The following is a 22116-nucleotide window of genomic DNA, read 5'->3' on the forward strand; positions in this document are numbered from 1 at the left end:
TATGACGACTATAGTACCAAGGGTGAGAGTGTGCTAGAAAGTTTTTTGTACTGCTTATACCGGTCAACTTCCAAATTAAAAATGAAAACAACTTCTTGCAAGAGCACATGCCATTAAAGCTCACAACAGGCAGTAATATGTATGCAGATGTAATTAATAATAACATGAAACGAATATAAATTGCCATATCTCCCGAATAATTGTAATTCACATTACTCTACTGGGAGTTTACCTACAAAGTACCTATGCACTAAAAAAAACATTGGAAAATATCATTTCAATTGACAAATAGGATGAAATAAAAGTTGATTATTTAAAATAAAGAAATATGCTTGTGCTCCCTGCTTCCCAATATCTTCCGTACTCCAACCCGCATAATATCAAGAACCACCTGCAAATGTCACTTCTTGAAAAAAAGCTACTGCTATTACTCCCCACTAGTCTTTTGGTATGTTTTTGAGGAGGGTAGCAAGTTTATTCTCCTTATGTCCTCCTTCGAAATTACACTGCTTAAATACTAAAAGGCCATTATGAGGATAAAAAAATTCTCTCATGCTAATGCTTGCTGTGATTAAAATCAATGAAAACTCATCGCTGTCTGATCAATATTGAGACTACAAATTAATCTGCTGTGGCAAAGCCTCAAACCCTGGCCCTTAGGGTGTGAGTGGACAACTTTATCCACTATATCAACAGACCTACTGGCAATAGAAGTGCTATTTTGGAATGATATAAGTCTTGCTAAAAGTACTGCAGGCAAATTAATTAATTACAGCCAAACTGAAGCCCATTCAAAGGAACCACTACCTGTTGAGATATGTGTTTGGCATTCCGAATGCCATAAAAATGTGATATTGATAAAGGCTGAGCAAGGTACGCGGTGTTTCCTTATAAATGACTCCCAGCATTCTCTTCTAGTTTCGCGTGAAAGAGGAGTACAAAGAGCACTTACAGAGTGCTCTGTGCAGTACAGAGAGTCATTCTGCACTGCACACACCAGATCCTGCTAAAATTTTGAGTGATGTCACCGACCCACTAGCAAATGATAAATTGGTGAGTGTACTCTTGCCTTGTCTAGTGCAGTTTTGCTGTAAGGCAGATTCACTCTTTGGTGGAATATATTCCCAACACCACTCACAAGGAGACAAACCAAGACTGATGTTCGGGATCTGAATGCCTATTTTATATTCTAAAACTATGTAGGTAATGTAGAAAAAGGGTCATGGATTTCTTCCAGATAGGCCCCGGTTCGAGACAAATTCTCATGTTAACACGTTGCGTACGGATGACAAGAATTCTTGTAATTATTTTCCCGAACATTCCGGATGGATGACGAGAATTTGGGCGAGTCAACCTAAACAATTTTAAAGTGTATGATAGGTATTCATTAGTGCGTTTTCAGTTGTTGTTCGTTATTCATAATGAATTGATGTATCATAACGTTTGATTGGGTAAAGTTATATTCTAAAAATTAGCTTTTTAACCATGTTTATACACAAAGGCATTACATCCTAATAGGCACATATTTCCAAATTGGCGTTCCTAGGAATTTAAATACCCCGGTACGTAACCTGTTAAAACCATGAATTTTGTCTACTGTGAACTAACCTGGAAATAGCTGTGAATTTTATTCTGAGACCTTAAAATCCTCTCAAACTTGATTGTGGAACTACAATTGACCATTCAAAAGAAAAATCGATATGTCGATCATGTTTCAAGGTCATTAACTCTCAAACAATGTCCACACATTTGTCTGCACGTGTACATTCGAAGCACAATTATTGGTCCGTGTGTCATGACAAGAGACAGACCTTAAGCCTGTCATTGGAAGACTGCTAACCAAAGTGATCATTAACCCTGACGAGAAATCAGACACCTCTTCACTTCCCTGTCACCCTCCATTTCCCCACTCTCAACATTTATCCGGCTCTAAATTTTGCTAACGATAGGCGACATAAAAAGGAGTATGTACTTTCATTGCTGCGTTTGCATTGCCGGTGTTTACAGTGTTGGTAAATTTTTAGTAAGCGTGCAGTCGGTGATTTTTATGTGATCAATATTTATTCTTAGAAATAAAAAAAAACAGACTGTGAATTTGACAAAATATAGACGGTGTAAACCTGGAGAAAACCGTGAATTTTATAATTCAGTTAGAGTGGGAACCCTGTTGTATTCTGAAACTATATTGTTAATGTAGAAAAAGGGTCATGGATTTCTTCTACAGTCCTGGGTTTGAAAGAGATTCTCATGTAAAGATTTCGTGCACCACCTTGAGTAATCGATCCCTCTCAGCTACCTTGTTGGCCGAGTGCTCACCCCTTCCAGTGTCTTATGCAGCTTGGGTCATGTTTGAGTCCCGATGTAGACTAATTTTATTCCTCTTTTGCACCCTTCGGAAATATTCCATTGTAAAATATTAAATTGAACTATTCCATTGAAAAATATTAAGTTGAACTATTCAATTGAAAAAAATTCAGGTGAAAAATATTCAATTTAAAAAAATCCAATTGAAGTTTGTCACTTTTCAATGGAATTGGTCAACTGTAAATACAGTAGATTCCGGTTAATTGGGACGTATCGGGACTTGTGCACTTGGTCCCAATTAAGCGGCTGCCCCAATGAGGCGAACTATCCTGTATATGGGCATAAACAAACGTTGAAATGATGGAAAGAAGACTAAAGAAATTTTTTAATGCAGTATAAGTTAATTAAACTATTAATTTGATTGATAAATCAGCGAGTTTAATTTAATTTAATTTTTAAAAATTATAACAATTTAGTTAAAAATATTTTTCACAGCCTCGGACGACACTGAATGAATGTCTTTTATTAATTCCTTTTAAAGAAAAGTCCTATCATCTTGCGGATAATGTAACAACAAGAGCTTTCAAAATAGGGCAAAAATAGGAACATTTTTGAAAAAAAGTGTAGATTAAAGGAGGAAAATAAAAAAATAGTATTCTGAAAACAAAAAATTTTAATTTTTTCTCGAGAATATAGTCTAAGTCATGGCCCAATAAAGCGGCATACTGTCCCAATTAAGCGGAAAATACTCTGGGATATTCCTCTATTGGGTTCTGTTTTTCAAGATCTGCCCCAATTAAGTGGTTGCCCCGAGAAACCAGTGGACCCATTTAACGGAATATACTGTATTATTTTCATCATTATACTTGGATTTAATCGAGTAACACCCTGCATTTTCTTCTAGTTTTATGTAAAAGAGGAGAACAATGAACCCCTAAGAGAAGAAAATAATGAAGTGCTGCATGGAACAGCTCTGGATGGAATTGCCTGTGCTGGCGTAGACCCACTGGCAAACGATGATTTGGTGAGTGAACACTCTTTCCTTTATTTTGCTCAATTTTTTATGACCTAAATTCATTCCTCTGTTGAACATTGCCAATAAAGCAGCATACTGTCCCAATTAAGCGGAGAATACTCTGGGATATTCCTCTATAGGGTTCTGTGTTTCAAGATCTGCCCCAATTAAGCAGCTGCCCCAAGTAACCGGTGGACCCATTAAATGGAATCTACTCTGTTATTTGAATTTTTAAAATTATTAAATTTTCAATTAAAAAAATTACAAATTCATCCAATATGGTAAACTTGTTAGGTAGGATGTACTCAACTCTTTCCCTGCGATTGACAAAAATGGCAGCAGTCGTTTTTTGACTTGGGAGACTATGGTGGCAAATTTACGCCGGAGATTTTTATATGCAGGAGAACGAATGCAGAAAAAAAATACTTACCCTTGCTCTCTCCCTTTTATGGTGGTTGTGGATTCGTGAAATCTAAGTTTCAGGACCTAACAAAGTGGGACGTAGACCATACCCTCGAATTCTGGGAGCAGGCTCTTGGACCCCTCGTCTTATATCACCCCTCTTTGTGGTAAGGGACTGGGGTCATACAATTGTGCATCCAGTCATTTTGCAAAATAAATACTTGTTTTTTCTCGAAAAATCTAAGTGAGAATAGAATTTTTTGTCTTTTGAGCAGCATCTACAACTTTTAAACGAAGTTGTATGAGAAATGATCTCTGCATTTCTTCAGGGTTTTCTTCCGCGTCAGCTTGTTTGTGGACTACAGTTTCACTGGCTATCCTGCCAGCGTCTTCAGGTCGAAGGTGTCGGCTGTTGGTTTCTGCCTCGCTTATATACTGTAGGCTGGATGGGAGCTGCACTGTGATTGGCCGTCTGACTGGGCACTTCTCTCTGATTGGCTCTCTCTTTGATCACTCTTTTCCAGGCGCTGTGAGGGAAGTATCCATCTTCTCTGTTGAAATTCAAAGGTGTTTCTTGAATTTCAATTGCTTCCCTGATTTGTCTGGGGAAGTATCGGCACTCCTTAACTAAAAGTTTCTTCTCCTCAAATTAGATGTCGTGGCCAAGTTCCGACCATGCATGTTCGGCTCTACGGGGTTCTAACATTGTATGATAAATATTTACTTACATCTCAATTCCAGTATAAACATCAACATAGAAATTTTTGCTGCATTAAATGGGTCAATATTAATGGTAGAGCTTTGTTCAAATTTGACCATTCTCTGAATAAAATGTGAACTCCAACCCTCTTGCCCATTTTTTGTAAGTATAGTGATTTTTCAGCCCCAAAAAAACTCAGTTGAAGGTCCTCAGTACGCAGGGCCCCTGAGGCATGGGTTCCCCTAGTTAAGAGTAACTAAATTTTAGCATGTGAATATTTAACCTCATTTTTATCATTTTGAGCCTAGGAAAACATAATTTATCTCAATTCGGAAAAATAACGGCCAGCCTATGGTTGCATATGCTGTGTATTCTTGAATATGTGTGTATTTCTCCAGGTTTTCCTTGGACCAAAAGGGATGCCATGTTGTTCTGTTTTCTCAAAGCTTTACTTTGTTGACAGTGATGTGTTACTTCCCTAAACGATTGCCTCGTTTCAAATTTATGCCATTACTTCTTCTAGCAAAGGAATATGACTTGGGTAGCAGTTAGACAGTACTTAAGATAGTGGGTTGGTAGTATTACAGTGAAACCTGTATTAAGCGACCACTGACGGTTCCACTGAAAAATGGTCGTTAAGAGGGGTGGTCATTCAAAGGGGGTGCGGGTGTGTTTCTGACTGCATAATTTCAAGGGAGCAGATGTAAAAAAGATAGGTAACTACTGAGTTCACGCTTTACTTTAAGCAACATAAATCGCGTTTTATTCAGTGTTAGTTTTTAATTGCTGGTAAATTTTACACATTTAGTAATTTAATTAATATTAAATATTTTCTCACTACAAAGTTATGTAGTATATCTACATCTACATCTGCATAATACCCCGCAAGCCGCCTAAAAGGCGTGTGGCAGGGGGTGTTAGGACACCAGCCGTTTACAGCTTAAAAAAAAAATTAAGTGCTCAAACGAAGTTGGGACTAGCGTTTATTTAAGTCCTTTATGGTTCGGGGGAAAAACGAATTCCCATATCTATCCGTTCGGCAAAACATCTCTCTTAATTTATCACATCTATCGGACCTGGAAATATAGTGTGGCTCTAATATTATGTTCTCTGTGTCGCTCTTAACGATATCCATTCTCAATTGTTCCAACAATCTAAGCCTAGCGCGCAGCCTCCGAGTCTCCAACGGCTCCCAGCCTAATTCGCTTAACATCTGGGTAACACTGTCTGTATGCCCATAGCAGTTTTTGCACAAGAACATTTGCATTAACAGCAATCTACAGTAGAGATGATTACCTCTTTATTTTTTATAATGTGTACTATATAAATTTAAATATTATACGCATATACCATAACATATATAGCCTTATTAAGCTGAATTTTGAGAAAAATATTCGTCACTCTGGCCAAGGAAGTTAAATCTCACTTTGGAGCCTATGAGAAGTAAAACAAACAGTGTCAAAGCCGCAGGAACTATAGCATATATATCAAATACATATTTATTAATAACGTCCACTCTTATGAATAATGACTTTAAACATACATCACAGTATTGAGGAGAAAACATCACTTTGAGACGAAAAAAAACTGTCGTATAGAAGTTTGCTTTAGGTCATTGCACTTTTTTTTGCTATTTCAGTTTCCAACACATATTTTAGTTCTGTAAACAGTTCATTGATTTTCTCGCTGTTGAAATCTGCACTTTTCATTGAATTGTGACACTTTTCTATTAATGAAAGTGTCTCTTGAGGGCTTAATCTTGGTTCTTCGTTTGGCACAATGTCTGAGTCATCTTCATCTTCAGTAATGGTTCCTTAAAATACAATATTATCGAAAAAGAGATAAGAAAAACGGAGATAATAGATATGAAATAATGCACAATGTTATTTTTAAATACGTACTACAATAATTGAGGTAATATTGGTTATTAAAAATCCTACCTTTTGCTTCTTTGATGATGCAGTCCTCCCAATCACCGCTGAAATCATAATAGCAATCGGTGTGGTTTTCCTCCTCGGTCACCATTTGGCTGTACTCAAACCCTGCAGCTCGAGCCAAAACATCCACATCCTCTGATTTTGTCTCTTCAATTTCTTCTTCGTTGACAGGATTGAAGAAACCTAACTTCTGAAAACTTTCACAATGGTTCAACTTTCCATGCAGTTTCTTTCCATGCAGAACGCACCCATGACACAGCATCACTCACTGTTATCTTCTTAGCTAAATCCGATGCGGTGGCAACTTCATCCATCCGTGCAATCAAATGTTGTATCATTCGCTTTCTGTACCTCAATTTGAATGCCTGGATAATGCCTTGGTCCACGGGTATTAATTTTGATGTGGTATTGGGCGGGAAGAACTGCAGGTGGACATTGGTCAGTTTTATTTGATGAGAGTGACATGTAGCATTGTCCAGGAACAGGAAAATATTTCGATTTTGCCGTCTCATTTTTCTGTCAAAGGTCATTAACCAATCCTCAACAATCTTCGAAGTCATCCATGCCTTACTGTTTGCATACCAAGATATACCCAACTTTGTCATATCAGTATTCTTGAAGCATCTTGGCCGAAGAGATTTTCCAATCACCAAGGGTGCCTCTTTTTCTCCATCAGCGCTTACACAGAAACACACGGTCAATCGTTCTTTGACCTGCTTTCCACCCTTGCACTGCTCTGACTTAAGTGGGTGCTTTCCATTCATGCGACTCGTGAGTCGACTAGTGTCGACTCGCGGTAACTGTTTATAACTCTACTATTCCTGTGCGTTACCGTTTGTTGACTTGTGTCACTACAGTGGGCGACACACACCGAATGGAACACGAAAACTGCGACGCAAGTCGACTTGTGTTGATGTGTGTCAATGAGTGGAAAGCACCCAGTGTCAGGGATTTAGATGGCAGAGTACGGGAAAAAGTCCGCTTTTGTCCATATTAAACACATGCTGCTGTTTTCGGGTTTTAATAATCGCTATAAGTCTCATATTCCAATCACAGACCACTTCTTCACTTATGTCTCCAGATTCAACGGAGATCCCACGGAAGGTAATGCTATGCTAGCCACGAAATCTTCATCTTCTAATTCTATAGCAAATTGCAAGGCCTTCTCTTTTATTAAAGATCCACTTATGGGAATATTTTTCGATTGTGCGACTTTTAACCACTCAAAAACTGAAGAGTTAATTCCTTCGTATTTTTCTTGCTGCTTTCTTTACACTCCTCGGCTCCGGTCACTGTTTTACAACTCTTTCAAAATTTCTTCCCTAGATTTTAAAATTCCGTTTATTTGGGTTTTCCCACACTTAAAACGAATCCGCTAACCTTCTTTCAGATGAACCTTTATCTCGTTCTTCAATAACTTGAACCCTTTCCTCTAAACTCAAACAAACTCTCTTCGACATCTTGGACTCGGAGATTGTTCTTATATCGTCACTCAAAGCAAACTGCCACGACTTAAATATGAAGTGGCAGTTTTGCCCACGAAAGGACTCGCTGATTCACAATTTACAAATGTTTGAGCAAAAGAAAATACATTGTATACAAAACAGAACCCCTACGGAGAGGGTCAAGCCTACGAACCCACTCCGCCTGCCGTGACAAGAGGGTAATTATCCTCAACGGCCGAATTGTTCCGGTAAGTGCAGGTATAAACTGGTGCTGCTTACAATATAGACTTTCCTAGCAGGCTAGTAGAATTCCTTGGTCGCCTAATGGAGGGAAATTCCCGTGGTAGTGGTGGTCTTTGGTCGGGGTGAGGGGTGGTCTTTGTATAGGGGTATAAATACATTGACTATACGGGCATCACAATCGGTTCCGAAGAAGACTGGTCGTTAGGAGGGGTGGTCGCTGGATAGGAGTGGTCACTAAGAGAGGTTTCACTGTATAAGTTGCTTAACCCTTTCAAGATGGCAGATTTTTTGTCTTAGCATGACTGCTGCACAAAGCTCCAAGACACTCTTCTTTCTCATGGTACTGAGCATTTTTGGAGGACATTCACTATGAAGAATCTCGGGGATATACACACGCTCTCAGCTCCAACCTTTTTCGACCCCTTTACATTATCTCGGACTCTGAGAGTAGTTGTGCTCCCTCCTTTCCGGGTTTACGATTCTAACTGCGGCAATGGTTTTTGGTCAAATTATGGATTGCTTAAATGTATTTGGCACATGGATAATTGTTGCTTGCACGTAAATTGCAGACTTTGAATTGAATTCCTCATTTTTTATAAGCATTTTCAAATTTTAAACAAAGTTCTATAGTTAATATTAATGCATTTAATGCAGCAACAATTTCCATGTTGTTGTTTGTACATAACTCAATATATAAGTCAATATTTATTGTAGAATGTCATTTAAAAATTGTAAACACTGCTCGAAAGACAAAGAATTCAATTCTTAGTTTATATTTCTTGAGAAAAGAAGAACTATTTATTTAGAAACATGACTGAATAAACAATTGCATGACCGCAGTCGCTTACCGTATAGAGGGGTAATAAAAGACGAGGGGTCAGGGTACCTGCTCCTGAATTCCGAGGGTAAAGCCTAAACCCTACAGTGTTGGGTCCCGAGACAAAGATGTCATACAGCCGCAACCATCGCAGAAGGGGGAGAGCTAGGAAAGGTATATGTTTGGCTTTTGTTCACTCGTGTGAGAAAATCTCCGGTAAAAATATATGGCTTTCGTCTCCCGGGTCAAGAAATATCCACAGGTATATTTACATTTTTAGTAGGGAAAAGGTTAAACTTCTGTATTGTTGAACTTCCTACTAAAAATTGAATTAGTATATGCTGTATTCATATTTGTAAACTCTTTATGCATTTTTAGAATATCGAGTGGATACCAAATGATCTCTGGTTTTCTTAATGTGGTTGGAAACAGTAGAAGAAATAAGTGTTGAAGCCATTACCAAGGAAACATTAATTCATGCATGGTAGTGTAGGGAAGAAAATACATCAATAGCAGAGCTATTTTATAAATATGATGTTACAATGCATACATAAGATAATTCAACGACTGCTTCCAAGTTAAAATAAATGGGAAAATAATAAACGCTCTGATGGCATTGAACATTTTTATTTTGTAAAGAAAATGTTTCTGAGGAATTATAAATTTTGATATTATGTGGTTTATAAATTAGTTTTGGTAAATATTTTCAAAAAAGTTCTGAGTCTGCTGTTTGTACATGATTCTTATTTTGATCCTTACTTCCAGCTTATTTCAGACGAGGATGGGGAGCCAATTGAAAGTTTTACTATGGTGCAGGAGTCCAGTGGAGAGGCATTTGGTGAGTACTCACAAGGGCTTGCACATTACTCCCAACATGCAGGAATTGATGTTAATAATTATGGAGGATGTACATGCTTATCCTTTTATTTGGCAATTTTTTACTGTGACCAGAGAACTAATTGACAATTTCGCAGTGGCTCGTCATCCACAATGGAAGCAGTGGGGAAGTGCTTCCATGGGCTACAAATAGCTGTGCACAGATAAGGCTTATTGTGACTGTTTCTGAAGGATTAAGAACCTGAATTAGTCATCTATCCATATTTTCTGTTTTCTTCAATATAAGTGCCAATTGGATAGGGGAGAAGAGTTATATTTACTTACTTTTTTGTAGTCATCTGCATGTTGTATAATGGTCCTCTTTAAAAAGAATTTTCTTCAATGTTTGAGTGTCCAACTACTTGGACCAAATGCTGGAGAAATATTCTCTCTATGGCTTTTTTGAGTTTAAAATTCATATAAGAATTCTGTCATGGTTCTTCCAAGCTATGAGACGAGTTTATTTAACCTCATACTCAAATATTTTACCAAATATTTATATATATAAAATTCTGATTAATATGGGTAGGGTAATGAGTAGATATCAACTGAAAATAAGCACGAAGAAAACCAAGATCTTAGTATGCAGCAGAAGAGAAGAAGTCAAGACCAACATTAAAATAGGGAGGCAAAAACTGATAGAAGTGGATGAATTCTCTCATTTGGGAAGCAAGATAACTAGTGACGGGAGAAGCAAGAAAGAAATTATCAGCAGAATAGCCCAGGCGAAGAGAGCATTCCACCAGAAGAGAGACCTGCTTACAGCGGGAAACTTAAATATGGATGTAAAGAAACAATTTATAAGAACCTACATCTGGAGTATGCTCCTATACGGAAGTGAGGCATGGGCAATGACCGCAGCGGAGAAAGCAAGGATATAGGCCTTTGAAATGTGGTGCTACAGAAGAATGATGAAAATCAAATGGATCGACCGAGTTAGTAACAAGGAAGTCCTAAGAAGGGTAGGAGAGAAGAGAAGCCTCATGAAAACCTTAATAAGAAGACGGAACAACCTTATAGGCCACATCTTGAGACATGATGGCCTGATAAAGACAATCGTCGAAGGACAGGTGGAAGGCAAGAATGGAAAAGGAAGACCTCGAACAAAATATATGGAACAAGTAAAGAGAGATGTGAAAGAGAAGAAATACGTAGGAGTGAAAAGATTAGCTGATAGGAGAACTGAGTGGAGAGCTGCGTCAAACCAATCCTAGGATTGTTGACCAGTGATGATGGTATAAAGAACTCCAATTTCTTTTAGGATTCCAAGCATTGTGTTCCAATCCACCTTATCAAATGCCTTCTCTAAGAATGAACGTTGGTTTGTTCTTCTCCATTCTCTTCTCTATGAGCAGCCTAAGAGCTAATATTGCTTCCCTTGTTTATGTTTTTTTCAGAATCCAAATTGGTCCTCATCCATGTACTTTTCTGCTCTGTGCTCTATGCTTCTATCTATAAATGATCCTTGCCGGTATCTTCAACTAATGTGTGGTCAGTTTCATGGTCCTTAAATCATTGCAGTTCTCTGCTCTTTTAGTCTTATGAATTGTGATTCCTTTATGTGGTTCCCCACTATCCTGTAGACGGCCTCTACTTTTCCATGTTTAAGATTGTTTTGTACATCTTCACGAATATTTTTCATCCATGCTTCTCTAGCTTTCCTCACTTTATTACATATTTCGTTCCTTACTTTCTTGTTACAAATCGGCCCTTCCTCTGTTTTCCCAGCCTTGTAGTTCATTTCTTCAACGAGATCCAATACTTCCTGTGTGATCCATGGGCTTTTCATGATGCCTTTTCTTTTTGCAAGAACTTCCGTAGCTGCTGCCTGCAGACCACTTGTAAGGGTTTTCCAACTCTCTTCCACTGATTTATTGAACGTATTTTCCCCTATTCTATTTTCGACAGCTTCTTTAAAAGCCAGTTGATCCTGAATCTCCTTCAATTCCTCTAACTGCCATTTATTTTTCTTTGCTGCTTTATTCTACTTTTTTTAATTTTAGGGGACTTTCATCATAACTAAGTTGTATCACCTGTCGATATCTGTCTCTGGGTAGCTTTTGCAGTCCTTCACCTAGTTCCTGAATTTTTATTTCACTAGAATGTAGTCGATTTGGTATCTTCTAAGGTCTCCTGACATATTTCATGTGTATCTTCTTTGCGGAGGATTTTATAATAAAATGTGGGCAATCACTAGCCTATGTTCAGTGCAGAATTGAAGTAGCCTTTCTTTGCTGTCATTTCAATTTTCTAATTCATATTTCCCAGCTGTCATTCCGTCTTGACATTCGCTGAGGACAGCATTCCAGTCGCCTAAAATAATAAGATTTTCTTCCCCTCTTTGATAACTTCCGTTATACCTTGGTAGACATATTCCACTTCTTCATCATCAAAGTAACATGTGAGCATATAAGCCTGCACCCTGACAGTAGCTACAGGGTTATTTTCTAACTAAACTATTACTTTGCTTTCATTAAACTGCAAGAGGCCTGTATGAAAATTAATTTAGGAGAAATTTAAAATTACAGTTTAAGATAGACTTGTGAGGGCAAATTTAGGAAATGGGTAAATTATATGGGAAAATTCAGAAAATTGAATATCATTGTACTAACTGGAAAGCAATAAATTCTGCCATTTTTGCCAAAAAAAATAAAAGGAGGCTTTTATAAGAAAATTGTAATAAGGAGAAATTATACCTTTTTTACTTCTCCTTAGCCCTTTCGCACCGGACGTCGGGTGGAGCCGACGGGCATTTTATATGCAGAACACCTGACGTCGGGTGTAGGTGTCGCAAACTTTTCTACACAGACGACCTGATGTCGGGTATAGCTGTCGTGGGGGATGGGAAGCGACCGCAGCGGTAGCTATGGTCGGTGGTATTCAGGCCCGGCCGGAGACCGAGCTTAGGGAGAGCCTTGTGCCTCCCCTTAGGCAATCGTGCCCGACCCTCCCACTCATTTATGATCCTTCCCACAGCAGGAACTTGCGGTGAAGTGCTTGAAACGGCAATGGTTTTTGCAAAGAATAATTTGTTGCAAACTCAAATTTTTTATTTATTGTATCGAATTCTTCGTTTTGTTCTGTGCGTAGGCAAATTTTAAATGAAATTTTAGTGTTATTTTTAACGAACTTCTGATGTGAATGCTTTAATACCTTGTTCTTTCATCTTACGGAATGAAAAATATGTAAAGGGGAGATGCTGTTGTTTTATTGTTTTATCGCTCATGAATGTTACAATCCAAATAACTTCCTACATTACATACCTTTTATTTTCTGATCCATTCAATTTCCCCCGAGTAACTACTAATACGCCGGTATTCCAAAGTAATGTTACTTGTATATCCAACTTCGTACCTGCGTTGTATGCCCTATTGTTAGCTACTCATTTTGGGTAGAACATGTGCTCAGCTGCCTGACGATGTCTCGGGTAAAGTACGCGGAAAAACCAAACCTTCCGCTCTCATAATGATATCGCGCGTGCATTCATACAGTCCAGGTGTTGAGCGCTAATGACATTTTCGCCGAATTTTTCGATGGCCCTCTCCGATTCAAAGAAAAGCGATCCTCAAAATACTATTGTGCTAGTTCTTTCATAGGTTTTCAGGCTTGCATTCCTTTTTCCCTACCCTTTTTCCTTTATTGTTGAATGCATCCTCAACTTCTATGAAAACGTTATCACTTAAACCTATTTCTTAGTACTTATGCCTGCCCATACGAGAATGCATTCTCACTCTAATTTCTCACCTTACCTTCTAAAAATCTCCAAACATCTAACCTTCTGTAAAATGAAAAGGTCCTAACTAGGTTATTATCAACGCTAGAAACCCGTTTAAAATTTCACAATGCTTAAAAATATGTCAGTTATTATTATGTAAGTGTAATTTCTCAGAAATCTTAATCAATAATTATTTATAAAAAACACCGGTAAAATAATAAGTTGACCACGGACTCCCGCTAAGAAAGGGTCCGAGGGTCGGGTGAGAGGCAGGGCGCCCAATTGAGTTGGGTCCCAAATCCGAGGGACGAGTGTACCCGGGCAACTCACGCCCAAAAAAGAGCTCCATATAGAGATTTTTAAAATGTTCTTATGCTACTCGTAGCGAGGTTAAGTTTTGCTTTCGTAGTCTCCGGCAGGAAAGGGTTAAATTTAATCTATATAGCAACTAATTTCATCATCCTTTGAAGTAGCTACCTCTACATCAATAAAATAACTTTTGTATCATTCTAAAAGGACTTGTAGGAATCATGTCACCAAGATATAGTTTTCATATACAACTGTGATAATGTTAATGTAAAATTCTTTTTCAGGGCTACCAGCTCCTGTCATATCGCACGTGGGAATATCTTCAGCTCCATATCTGCTGGCAGAAAGAAATGTAAGGATTGATCTAGGCTGTGACCATCTTCCTCCCTCAGCCTCAGTGACACCCCTTGAATCCAAGTCTGGAGCTTCTTGTGCAGAGGAAGGAACGAATGTGATTGAAAATGACTTTGAAGAATGTGGCACTTCTCATCCTGATAAGTTAACAGCGTGCTTATTTCCTGATGATAGACAATGTTATACGAAATACATTCATACATCTAAAATCAGTGGAGATGGAGCCAGAATGAATTTTGTTGAGGATAGAGGTGGTTTTGATGCACTAAATACCACTGATACCCTTAGCTGCATCGAAAGCAGAGAAAAAATAGGGAGTGGCACTGAGGCGGTCATGGGAGAAAAGGAAGAGGTAAGTAATTGCTTTAACATAAATCCAGAGAATTATCGCAGAGCAAAGAGTAGATCATATCATACCTTCAACATCAGAGGTGGATTCAACAGCAAAAGTGAGCTGAGCAAACATCTCGAAACTCATCATGTTGCCAGAAATTCAGATGTTGATGCTGAATTGTCAGCGGGAGACGATGAGTCTATGGAAACCATTGTGTCAAATGAAGAAAGTGATATTTCTTGTCAGCCTACAACCTCCAGAACGATAAAAGAGCTGAAGATTAAGAGACAAGGGAAGAGACGAAAAGGAAATGGGCGCATTGAAAAAAATTCTGGTGGAATGGGGGAGAGGGAAAATGTGAGAAAAAATAGGAAAACTGGCACTGCACATATGGAACTGTGCGCACAAAAGTTTTCTTCAAAGTCATACTCTCCTATTGAGAACCGCCGTGATCAGGAGTGTGGGAGTTCAAGAGAGACAGTTTACTCATGCAAAGTGTGTGCTAAGACTTTCACTGAAAGTAGAACCCTCAGTGAGCACATGTTAACGCATTCAGGAGAGAATTCTTATTCATGCGGAATATGTAAAAAGTACTTCTCTGGATGTGATTCATTAAGTGAACACATGCACATTCACTCACGGGACAAGCCTTATGCATGTGATGTTTGCAACAAGTGCTTTTCCAAAAAGAGCCGCATTGTTGACCACGTAAGAACGCACACAGGAGAAAAACCGTATGCCTGTGACGTTTGCAACAAGTCTTTTACTCAAAAGGGCAACCTCGTTATGCACAGTCGCTCACATTCGGGAGAGAAACCTTACGAATGCAATATTTGCTCCAAGTGTTTCATTCAGAGTTCTGACGTCACCAGACACATGCTTACGCACACCAAGGAGAAACCTTATTCCTGCAGTGTCTGCAGCAAGTCTTTTATTCACAGTTCTGACGTCACCAGACATATGCTTACGCACGCCAAGGAGAAACCCTATTCATGCAATGTCTGCAGCAAGTGTTTCACCCAGAGGCACAACCTGGAAGAACACGCACGCACTCACACGGGAGAGAAACCTTATGCGTGCAGCGTGTGCGGCAAGTGTTTCCGAAAGGGTGGTCATCTCACCGATCACATTCGAACACACACCGGAGAGAGACCATTTTCGTGCAGCAGATGCTGCAAATCTTTCACTCATAGGACCACCCTCAAAAACCATATCCTTACGCACACGCGAGAAAAGCCTTATGCATGCAGGGAATGCGGGAAGTCTTTCTCTCGAAAGGAAACACTTGTCACGCACTTAAATGTACACAAGTGATAGACCTTATCCTTTCAGAACCACCCTCAACAACCATATCACAGAGTATACATATACAGAGGGGACAAACCCTAAACTTAATGAATATTACCTTAAAATCCTCAACAACCTATACACTGACAGTTATAAAATGATGGCGGAAATATATTGCCAGGTACCATTTATAAGGAAGTGTCTTTTAATAAACCCAATGCGAAATGACTCACGTGGCCATCTTCAGTGTAAGATCATTACGTTACATCTTTCATGGAAAGCCAGCGCGCATTATGAAGTGGATATCATTAGACAGAGAAGAGTGAGCGAAAATGTCTGTTACTTACATTACATTACAAGATTCAACATGCATTAACCTAAAATTCTCAGTCTCTGTCCAGTCCTCGAGGAGAGAGGACTTACCTTGCCGTAGCTCCCTAAGTGGAAGTTGAACCGTTGACCATGGTCAGGGAGGGGAGTAATGTTACAGTTTTGAAGTGTTCCGAGTGCAAGAAAAAGCTGAGAAATGGCGTGCAATGTGGGAAGTGCGGGAAATGGTTCCATTTCAAGTGCTCCAGATGTGCGATTGGGGACTGCATTAAAGAAAAATGGCAGTGTTTTCAATGTAATTCGGAGTCAGATATGTTGCAACAGAAGGAGAAGGAAAGGATAATTAAGAGTCTGAAGGAGGAGATATGTAGGCTTTCCTCCCAAATGGAAGCGCTGAGTGCGGAAAATGAAGTTTTGAGGGTTAAACTTCATCAGAAGGAATGTTGTATTAGTTGCAATTCTGGGAGCATTGGTGTTGAGGGTTCCTCGAATGTGCGCGAGGAAGTGACTTCCGAGCGGAGTCAATGCAGGCAAGCAGTTAGGGTGACAAAGAAAGCGAGTAAGGGAGCAGAAACACCCGAAGTTGGGAAGAAGGACGATAATGGGAGACCTCCGAAAGAAGTGGCGGAGGAGGGGAAGGGAGCGCTTGATGGCCCACAGATGGGTGGAGTCCTTCCTGGAAGTGCAGTAAAGAAGGGCACCCCAAGGGTACGTAATATGGGGGACTCACTACTGAGACATGCTGCGGAGATACCGAGGCTTAAAGGGTATGTGGTCGATTGTTTCCCTGGTGTGAGAACAGAAGGTCTGGAGAGTATCATTGGAAGAATGAAGACCGAAGAGAAGACTATTGGTGGCAATGACGAAGTGGTGGTCATTCACGTTGGGACAAATGACGTGAAAAGGGCTAGAACAAGTGACCAAGTGGTGGGGGTGGGTATGGGATATGTGCACAGCTGCTAGAACGGCTTTCAGTTCGGCAAAAATAATCATAAGTGGGATTCTGAGAAGGCGAGATGTGCCGGACAGAATCATAGATTATATAAACGAAGGTTTTGATTGGGTTTGCAAAATGAAGGGGATGTTCTTTGTGGATCCGAACTGTTAGGTAAAGTCAATTGACCGTGGAAGAGATGGGCTGCATTTAAATAGATCCGGATCGCAGAAGTTTTGAAAACTAATTTGTTATGTTGTGGAAATGTATTTGTCGGGAAACTAAAGAAGGGACTTGGTGGTGATGATCATAATGTTGATCACAGTGGGGAAGTCATTGTGAAGGGTGAATTGGAAGGTACAGGGAAACAATATTGTAATGAAATGAGTAAGCCCGTTTCAGACGGTAGTGAGGGTCCCTATATGGATACAGGGAAAGGGGTTACACTAATGGGCAGGAGTGCAAGTGATACAGACGTAATGGAGTCGTTAACAGGAGGTGCTGAACAAATAGGAGAGTTCTACAGCGATGTTAATACGCTAATGTGCAGCACATCGGCGGGAAATGTCACCATCCCCAATACTTCACAGCACCAAGGTAAGATCTTAAAAATTCTTCAGGTTAACTGCCGCAGCATAAGAAACAAAATAATTGAAATTCAGTCGCTAATTGAATTGTGTAATCCTGACTGTGTAGTAGGCACTGGGTCGTGGCTTAAAGAAGATATCAACTCGAAAGAAATATTTCCAGATGAGTTCAATGTATACAGGAGGGACAGGACTGACAGGGGAGGGGGGTATTCATTTGCGTCAAGTCAAACTTATTGAGTAGCCTAGAATGGGTAAGGACAGATTTTGAAATGCTGAGCGTAAATATATTTACGAAGGAAAAAGGAAAACCCTTAAATTTAATTGGACTTTACAGAAAACCGGATGAGGATATGAGTATACTAGAGGCTTTGGCGGATGCGTGCGCCGAAAAACCGAACAAATAAATCCTCATAGCAGGGGATCTTAATCTGCCAAATGCCAACTGGGATGGTAATGCTAAAGGCAATGGCAAGGTTCAAAAACTTGTAAATAGACTAGTTTATGAAGAGGGATTCGAGCAGCTTGTGAAGGGACCAACGAGAGGAAGTAAAATATTAGATGTGTTCCTTATAAGGCCATTTAAGGGTGTTCAAAGCTTTGAGATAATACCGGGTATAAGTGATCACTCGGCGGTTTCTATTGAGCTAGAATTGTCACCGACTATGTCAAAGAAAAAAGTTGAAAAATTCATCTGGAACTATAAGAAAGGAAATGTGACGGGTTTTAAAAACATGCTAAGAGAATATTTTCCAAAATGGGCGGGTCAAGGTGCTACTTTGGATGAAATTTGGAATTATTTTAAGAATATTTTGCTCGAGTGTATAGAAAAATTCGTACCTAGGAGAAGGCTTAAACATAATAGCGATCCAGAGTATTATAATGTAAATATAAGAAGACTGAAAAGGAAGGCAAGGCGTGTGTATAAACAAAGAAATTTAAGCCCTAAAAACCTTGAAACTTATAAAAATATAATTAAAAGATTTAATATTGAAAAAAGGGAAGCCCGGGAGAGCTATCTGGTGAATATGCTAAGCCAGAAGAATACTAATGAATTTTTCAAATATATTAGAAGGAAAAAAGATATTAATAACGGCATATCTATGATCGTGAGTGAAGGTGGGAAAGTTATTTTAAGTGACAAAGACAAAGCAAACGAACTAAATAAGTGGTACGCTAGGAGCTTTAAGGAAAGGGATGGTAATTTTAATTTAAACTCTAACACCGAACATTGCGAACACTCATTATTATTATCTAGCCGTGGACAAAATAAATTAGACTATATTAGCGTGACAGGTAATGAAATTTTAAAACTAATACGGAAACAGCAGAGAAATAAATCAATGGGTCCTGATAATGTGTCCATGGATGCATTGAAATTAGGGGATGAAGCAATAGTTCCTTACATTAGAAGACTTGTTTTAGTCACACTAAATAATGGGGTCTTACCTTCCAAATGGAAAATGGCAACCGTCATACCCATTTTTAAGGGGGGTGATAAAACTAAAGTAGATAATTATAGACCAGTAAGCCTAACGTCAGTAGTGAGTAAATTAATTGAAAAAGTTATCGCTGGGTACTTGCGCGAATTTTGGGCCACAAATGATTGGCTATTCAAGTATCAACACGGGTTCAGGAAGGGCTTTTCTTGTGAGACCCAGTTACTAGGGTTATCGCAAGACATTACTGAAGTCCTGGATCAAGGCAGTGAAATTGATGCGGTGATCATTGACTTCAAAAAAGCTTTTGATACAGTGCCACACGTTCAATTGATAGAGAAAATTAGTAGGCTACAGATAGATGATAGGATTAAAGTATGGATTTAGGAATTTTTGAAAGGTAGATCTCAGACGGTAAGAGTAGGTGAAGGATAATCTATGGACATAGCGGTAACATCAGGGGTCCCGCAAGGAAGCGTATTAGGTCTGCTATTGTTTCTAATTTATATTATTGACATCCATGTGGGAGTTGACTCCAATATACGACTTTTCGCAGATGATTGCATAATCTACCGTAGGATCAAAGCCTGGGAAGACCCGTGTATCCTTCAAAATGACCTGAAAAAAGTATCTTCATGGATAATCTCCAACAAAATGGATGTGAATACGGGAAAATGCATGCAAATTACATTCACGAGAAGGAGAAACACGGAGAGTCGGTCATACAGCTTGCTCGGGGAAAATATTTCCAAAGTTAGGGACTTAAAATACTTGGGGGTAAATTTCACGTCTAATCTTGATTCGGGAGTGCATATTGATCAGGTGGTAGGGAGATCATTTAAAACCCTGCATTTGGTCATGCGGAATATAAAAGAGAGCAAAAAAGAAACTAAAGAAATGGCCTACATGACCATGGTTCGTCCTGTACTTGAATATGCAACTTCTGTGTGGGATCCCTACTATAACAATGAATCTTCTAAGCTTGAAAGGGTTCAGCGAAAGGCAGCCAGGTACACTCTAGGGAAACATGGAAGAAGGGAAAGTGTATCAGCAATGCTAGGGAGCTTAGGATGGAAACCTCTAAAAGTGAGAAGAACCATTAATAGGCTATGCGGCGTATACAAGGCATTTACAAAAGAGCAGGGTTGGAATGAATTAGGTCTAAAGCTGAGCTCACCCTGCTACATAGGAAGGAAAGACCATAAATTTAAAATTCAATTGAAAAAACAGAAAACAGACATTTTGAGAAAATCCTTCCTACATAGAGGAATAAAAGAGTGGAATGACCTACCTGAAGTGATTTTTAAGATCTTCCCTTCAAATGCCAAAATTTTTAGGAAGAAGTGTGAAGCACTGACCTATTGATTTAGTACATAATGGTTCAAAAAGAGAGTTTGAAGTTGGGTCAATGCACAATTTTTAGTTGTATTATATTAGAATAAATGTATTTAATGGATTGTTTTAAATTGTTTTATTGGGATAATGTTAAATTCTTAGTTGTATGAGATTAGAATAAGGGCGTTGTTTTTATCATGGATATGTATTCCGGTTCTGTTTCCTTGTATTATGTACTTCCTGATTTTATGTTACCACCCGACATTATGGTCGACTTGTAACAATTTATGTAATAATTAATAAAAAATAATAATTAATTAATTAAAAAAAAAATCATTCACATTCACTTTAATTGATGTTATGGTATATACATTCATGAATATTATATTATCTTAAACGCTGAATTTTATTAATGTTACCTTGAAATCTAATGACCTCTCCAAAGGAGGCCATAAAATAATGGAGAAATATTACGTCAGGTACCAAATTTGCCCAAATTTCCTAATATGTATCCAACGTGGGATTATCTACCTGGCCATTTTTACCGTAAGCACAGAGTGGATATATACAGCGGGGACATTCGGTGGCTGTACCATACGTTTCTCTGTAGTGATAAATCGCACGGCGGCCATACTGAAAATAAGTAAAATTATGCGGCAAATTCAAACCAAATAGTGCTAACGACTTAGCATCCACAGAAAAAAGAGGGTTTAAAATTCAAAGTAGCCTAATTATTTCTTTAATAATAAAGGTAGAGCAAGGAACGCCAAATCGCACGCACAAATCTGGCAGTTATTATGTAAATAACTGAGTTTTTTTTCTAAATCCGACGGACGACATCGAATCGCCCATTCCTTGGACCTGCGCCAACATCACAAGTTCTTATCAAACTTTTTCGACAAATTCGTTTCGCATGCAAAATAATACTCGAATATAAGTTTAGTTTCTTCCATCAGCAATGTAACTCAGAAAAAATGTGAAATTATTTACCTCACATGGTCTTTAGGGAAACTGAAGAAACTCAGCTTTGCTTCCGTCATGCCCGCATTTTTTTTGCAGTTAATGGTTGAACACCAAGCAAAACTTTTTCTCCTCGTCTTATTTTCCACTCCCTTCATTTTCCACGTTTCTTTAAAACACTAGCTCACTACGTGAAAGCATTGAAGAAAGGAGGAATAAAAAAAAATTGTGCGACAACACTCCACGCCAAGCGCAAATGATAGCAACCAAATAGCAACTCAAGCCACGTTTCCTTATTTAGAACATGGTGAAATGCGCAATGAGCTGATTACCACCTTCAGCCGTTTTGTCCTCTCTGTATATCCCTACTCTGAGACCATATCCTTACACACAAGCGAGAAGAACTTATACATGCATGGAATGAGGGTGTCTTTCCCTCGAAAGAGCCACGCACTTATGTATACACAAGTGAGAGCACTTATTCTTCCAGCAGATTCTGTGAAGCTCTCACTCTGGTAATACATCTACTTGCACGTGGCATGTGTACTAACCATGAAATTAGTAATCAGTGATAATGAGGTACACAAGAGAGATGGTGAAACATGTTATGTGATTTCATGAAGGAGAAACCGAATCATGTAATTTTCGAGTTCCGGTATGTATTTTGAAGAAGCGCGGTAGTGAAAGAAGCACAAGGCAGCTCAAGCATGTGGGGATCAAATCACCCACATACCACATTTTGAATGAACACCTCCGTAATTCTTCTCGCTCTGAAGTAATATCTGCCCCATCA

The 22116-nt window shown here is 38.9% G+C and overlaps 1 protein-coding gene across 3 annotated transcripts in view; it reads left to right on the forward strand.

The window, feature by feature from the left end:
* Positions 1–16214, forward strand: part of LOC124172443 (zinc finger protein 813-like) — a 41472-nt gene extending 25258 nt beyond the window's left edge. For 2 of the 3 annotated variants that reach the window (XM_046551880.1, XM_046551881.1), the window contains exons 6-8: positions 3209–3328; positions 9629–9701; positions 14048–16214. In XM_046551880.1, coding sequence (XP_046407836.1) covers positions 3209–3328; positions 9629–9701; positions 14048–15765 — 1911 coding nt within the window. In that variant the 3' untranslated portion in view covers positions 15766–16214. The remainder of the gene's footprint in view (positions 1–3208; positions 3329–9628; positions 9702–14047) is intronic. The other variant, XM_046551882.1, reaches the window with a different exon arrangement.
* The last annotated feature ends 5902 nt before the right edge of the window (positions 16215–22116 follow it).

The sequence above is a fragment of the Ischnura elegans genome, assembly GCF_921293095.1.
Source record: "Ischnura elegans chromosome 13 unlocalized genomic scaffold, ioIscEleg1.1 SUPER_13_unloc_1, whole genome shotgun sequence".
In the NCBI taxonomy this organism is placed as follows: Eukaryota; Metazoa; Arthropoda; class Insecta; order Odonata; family Coenagrionidae; genus Ischnura; species Ischnura elegans.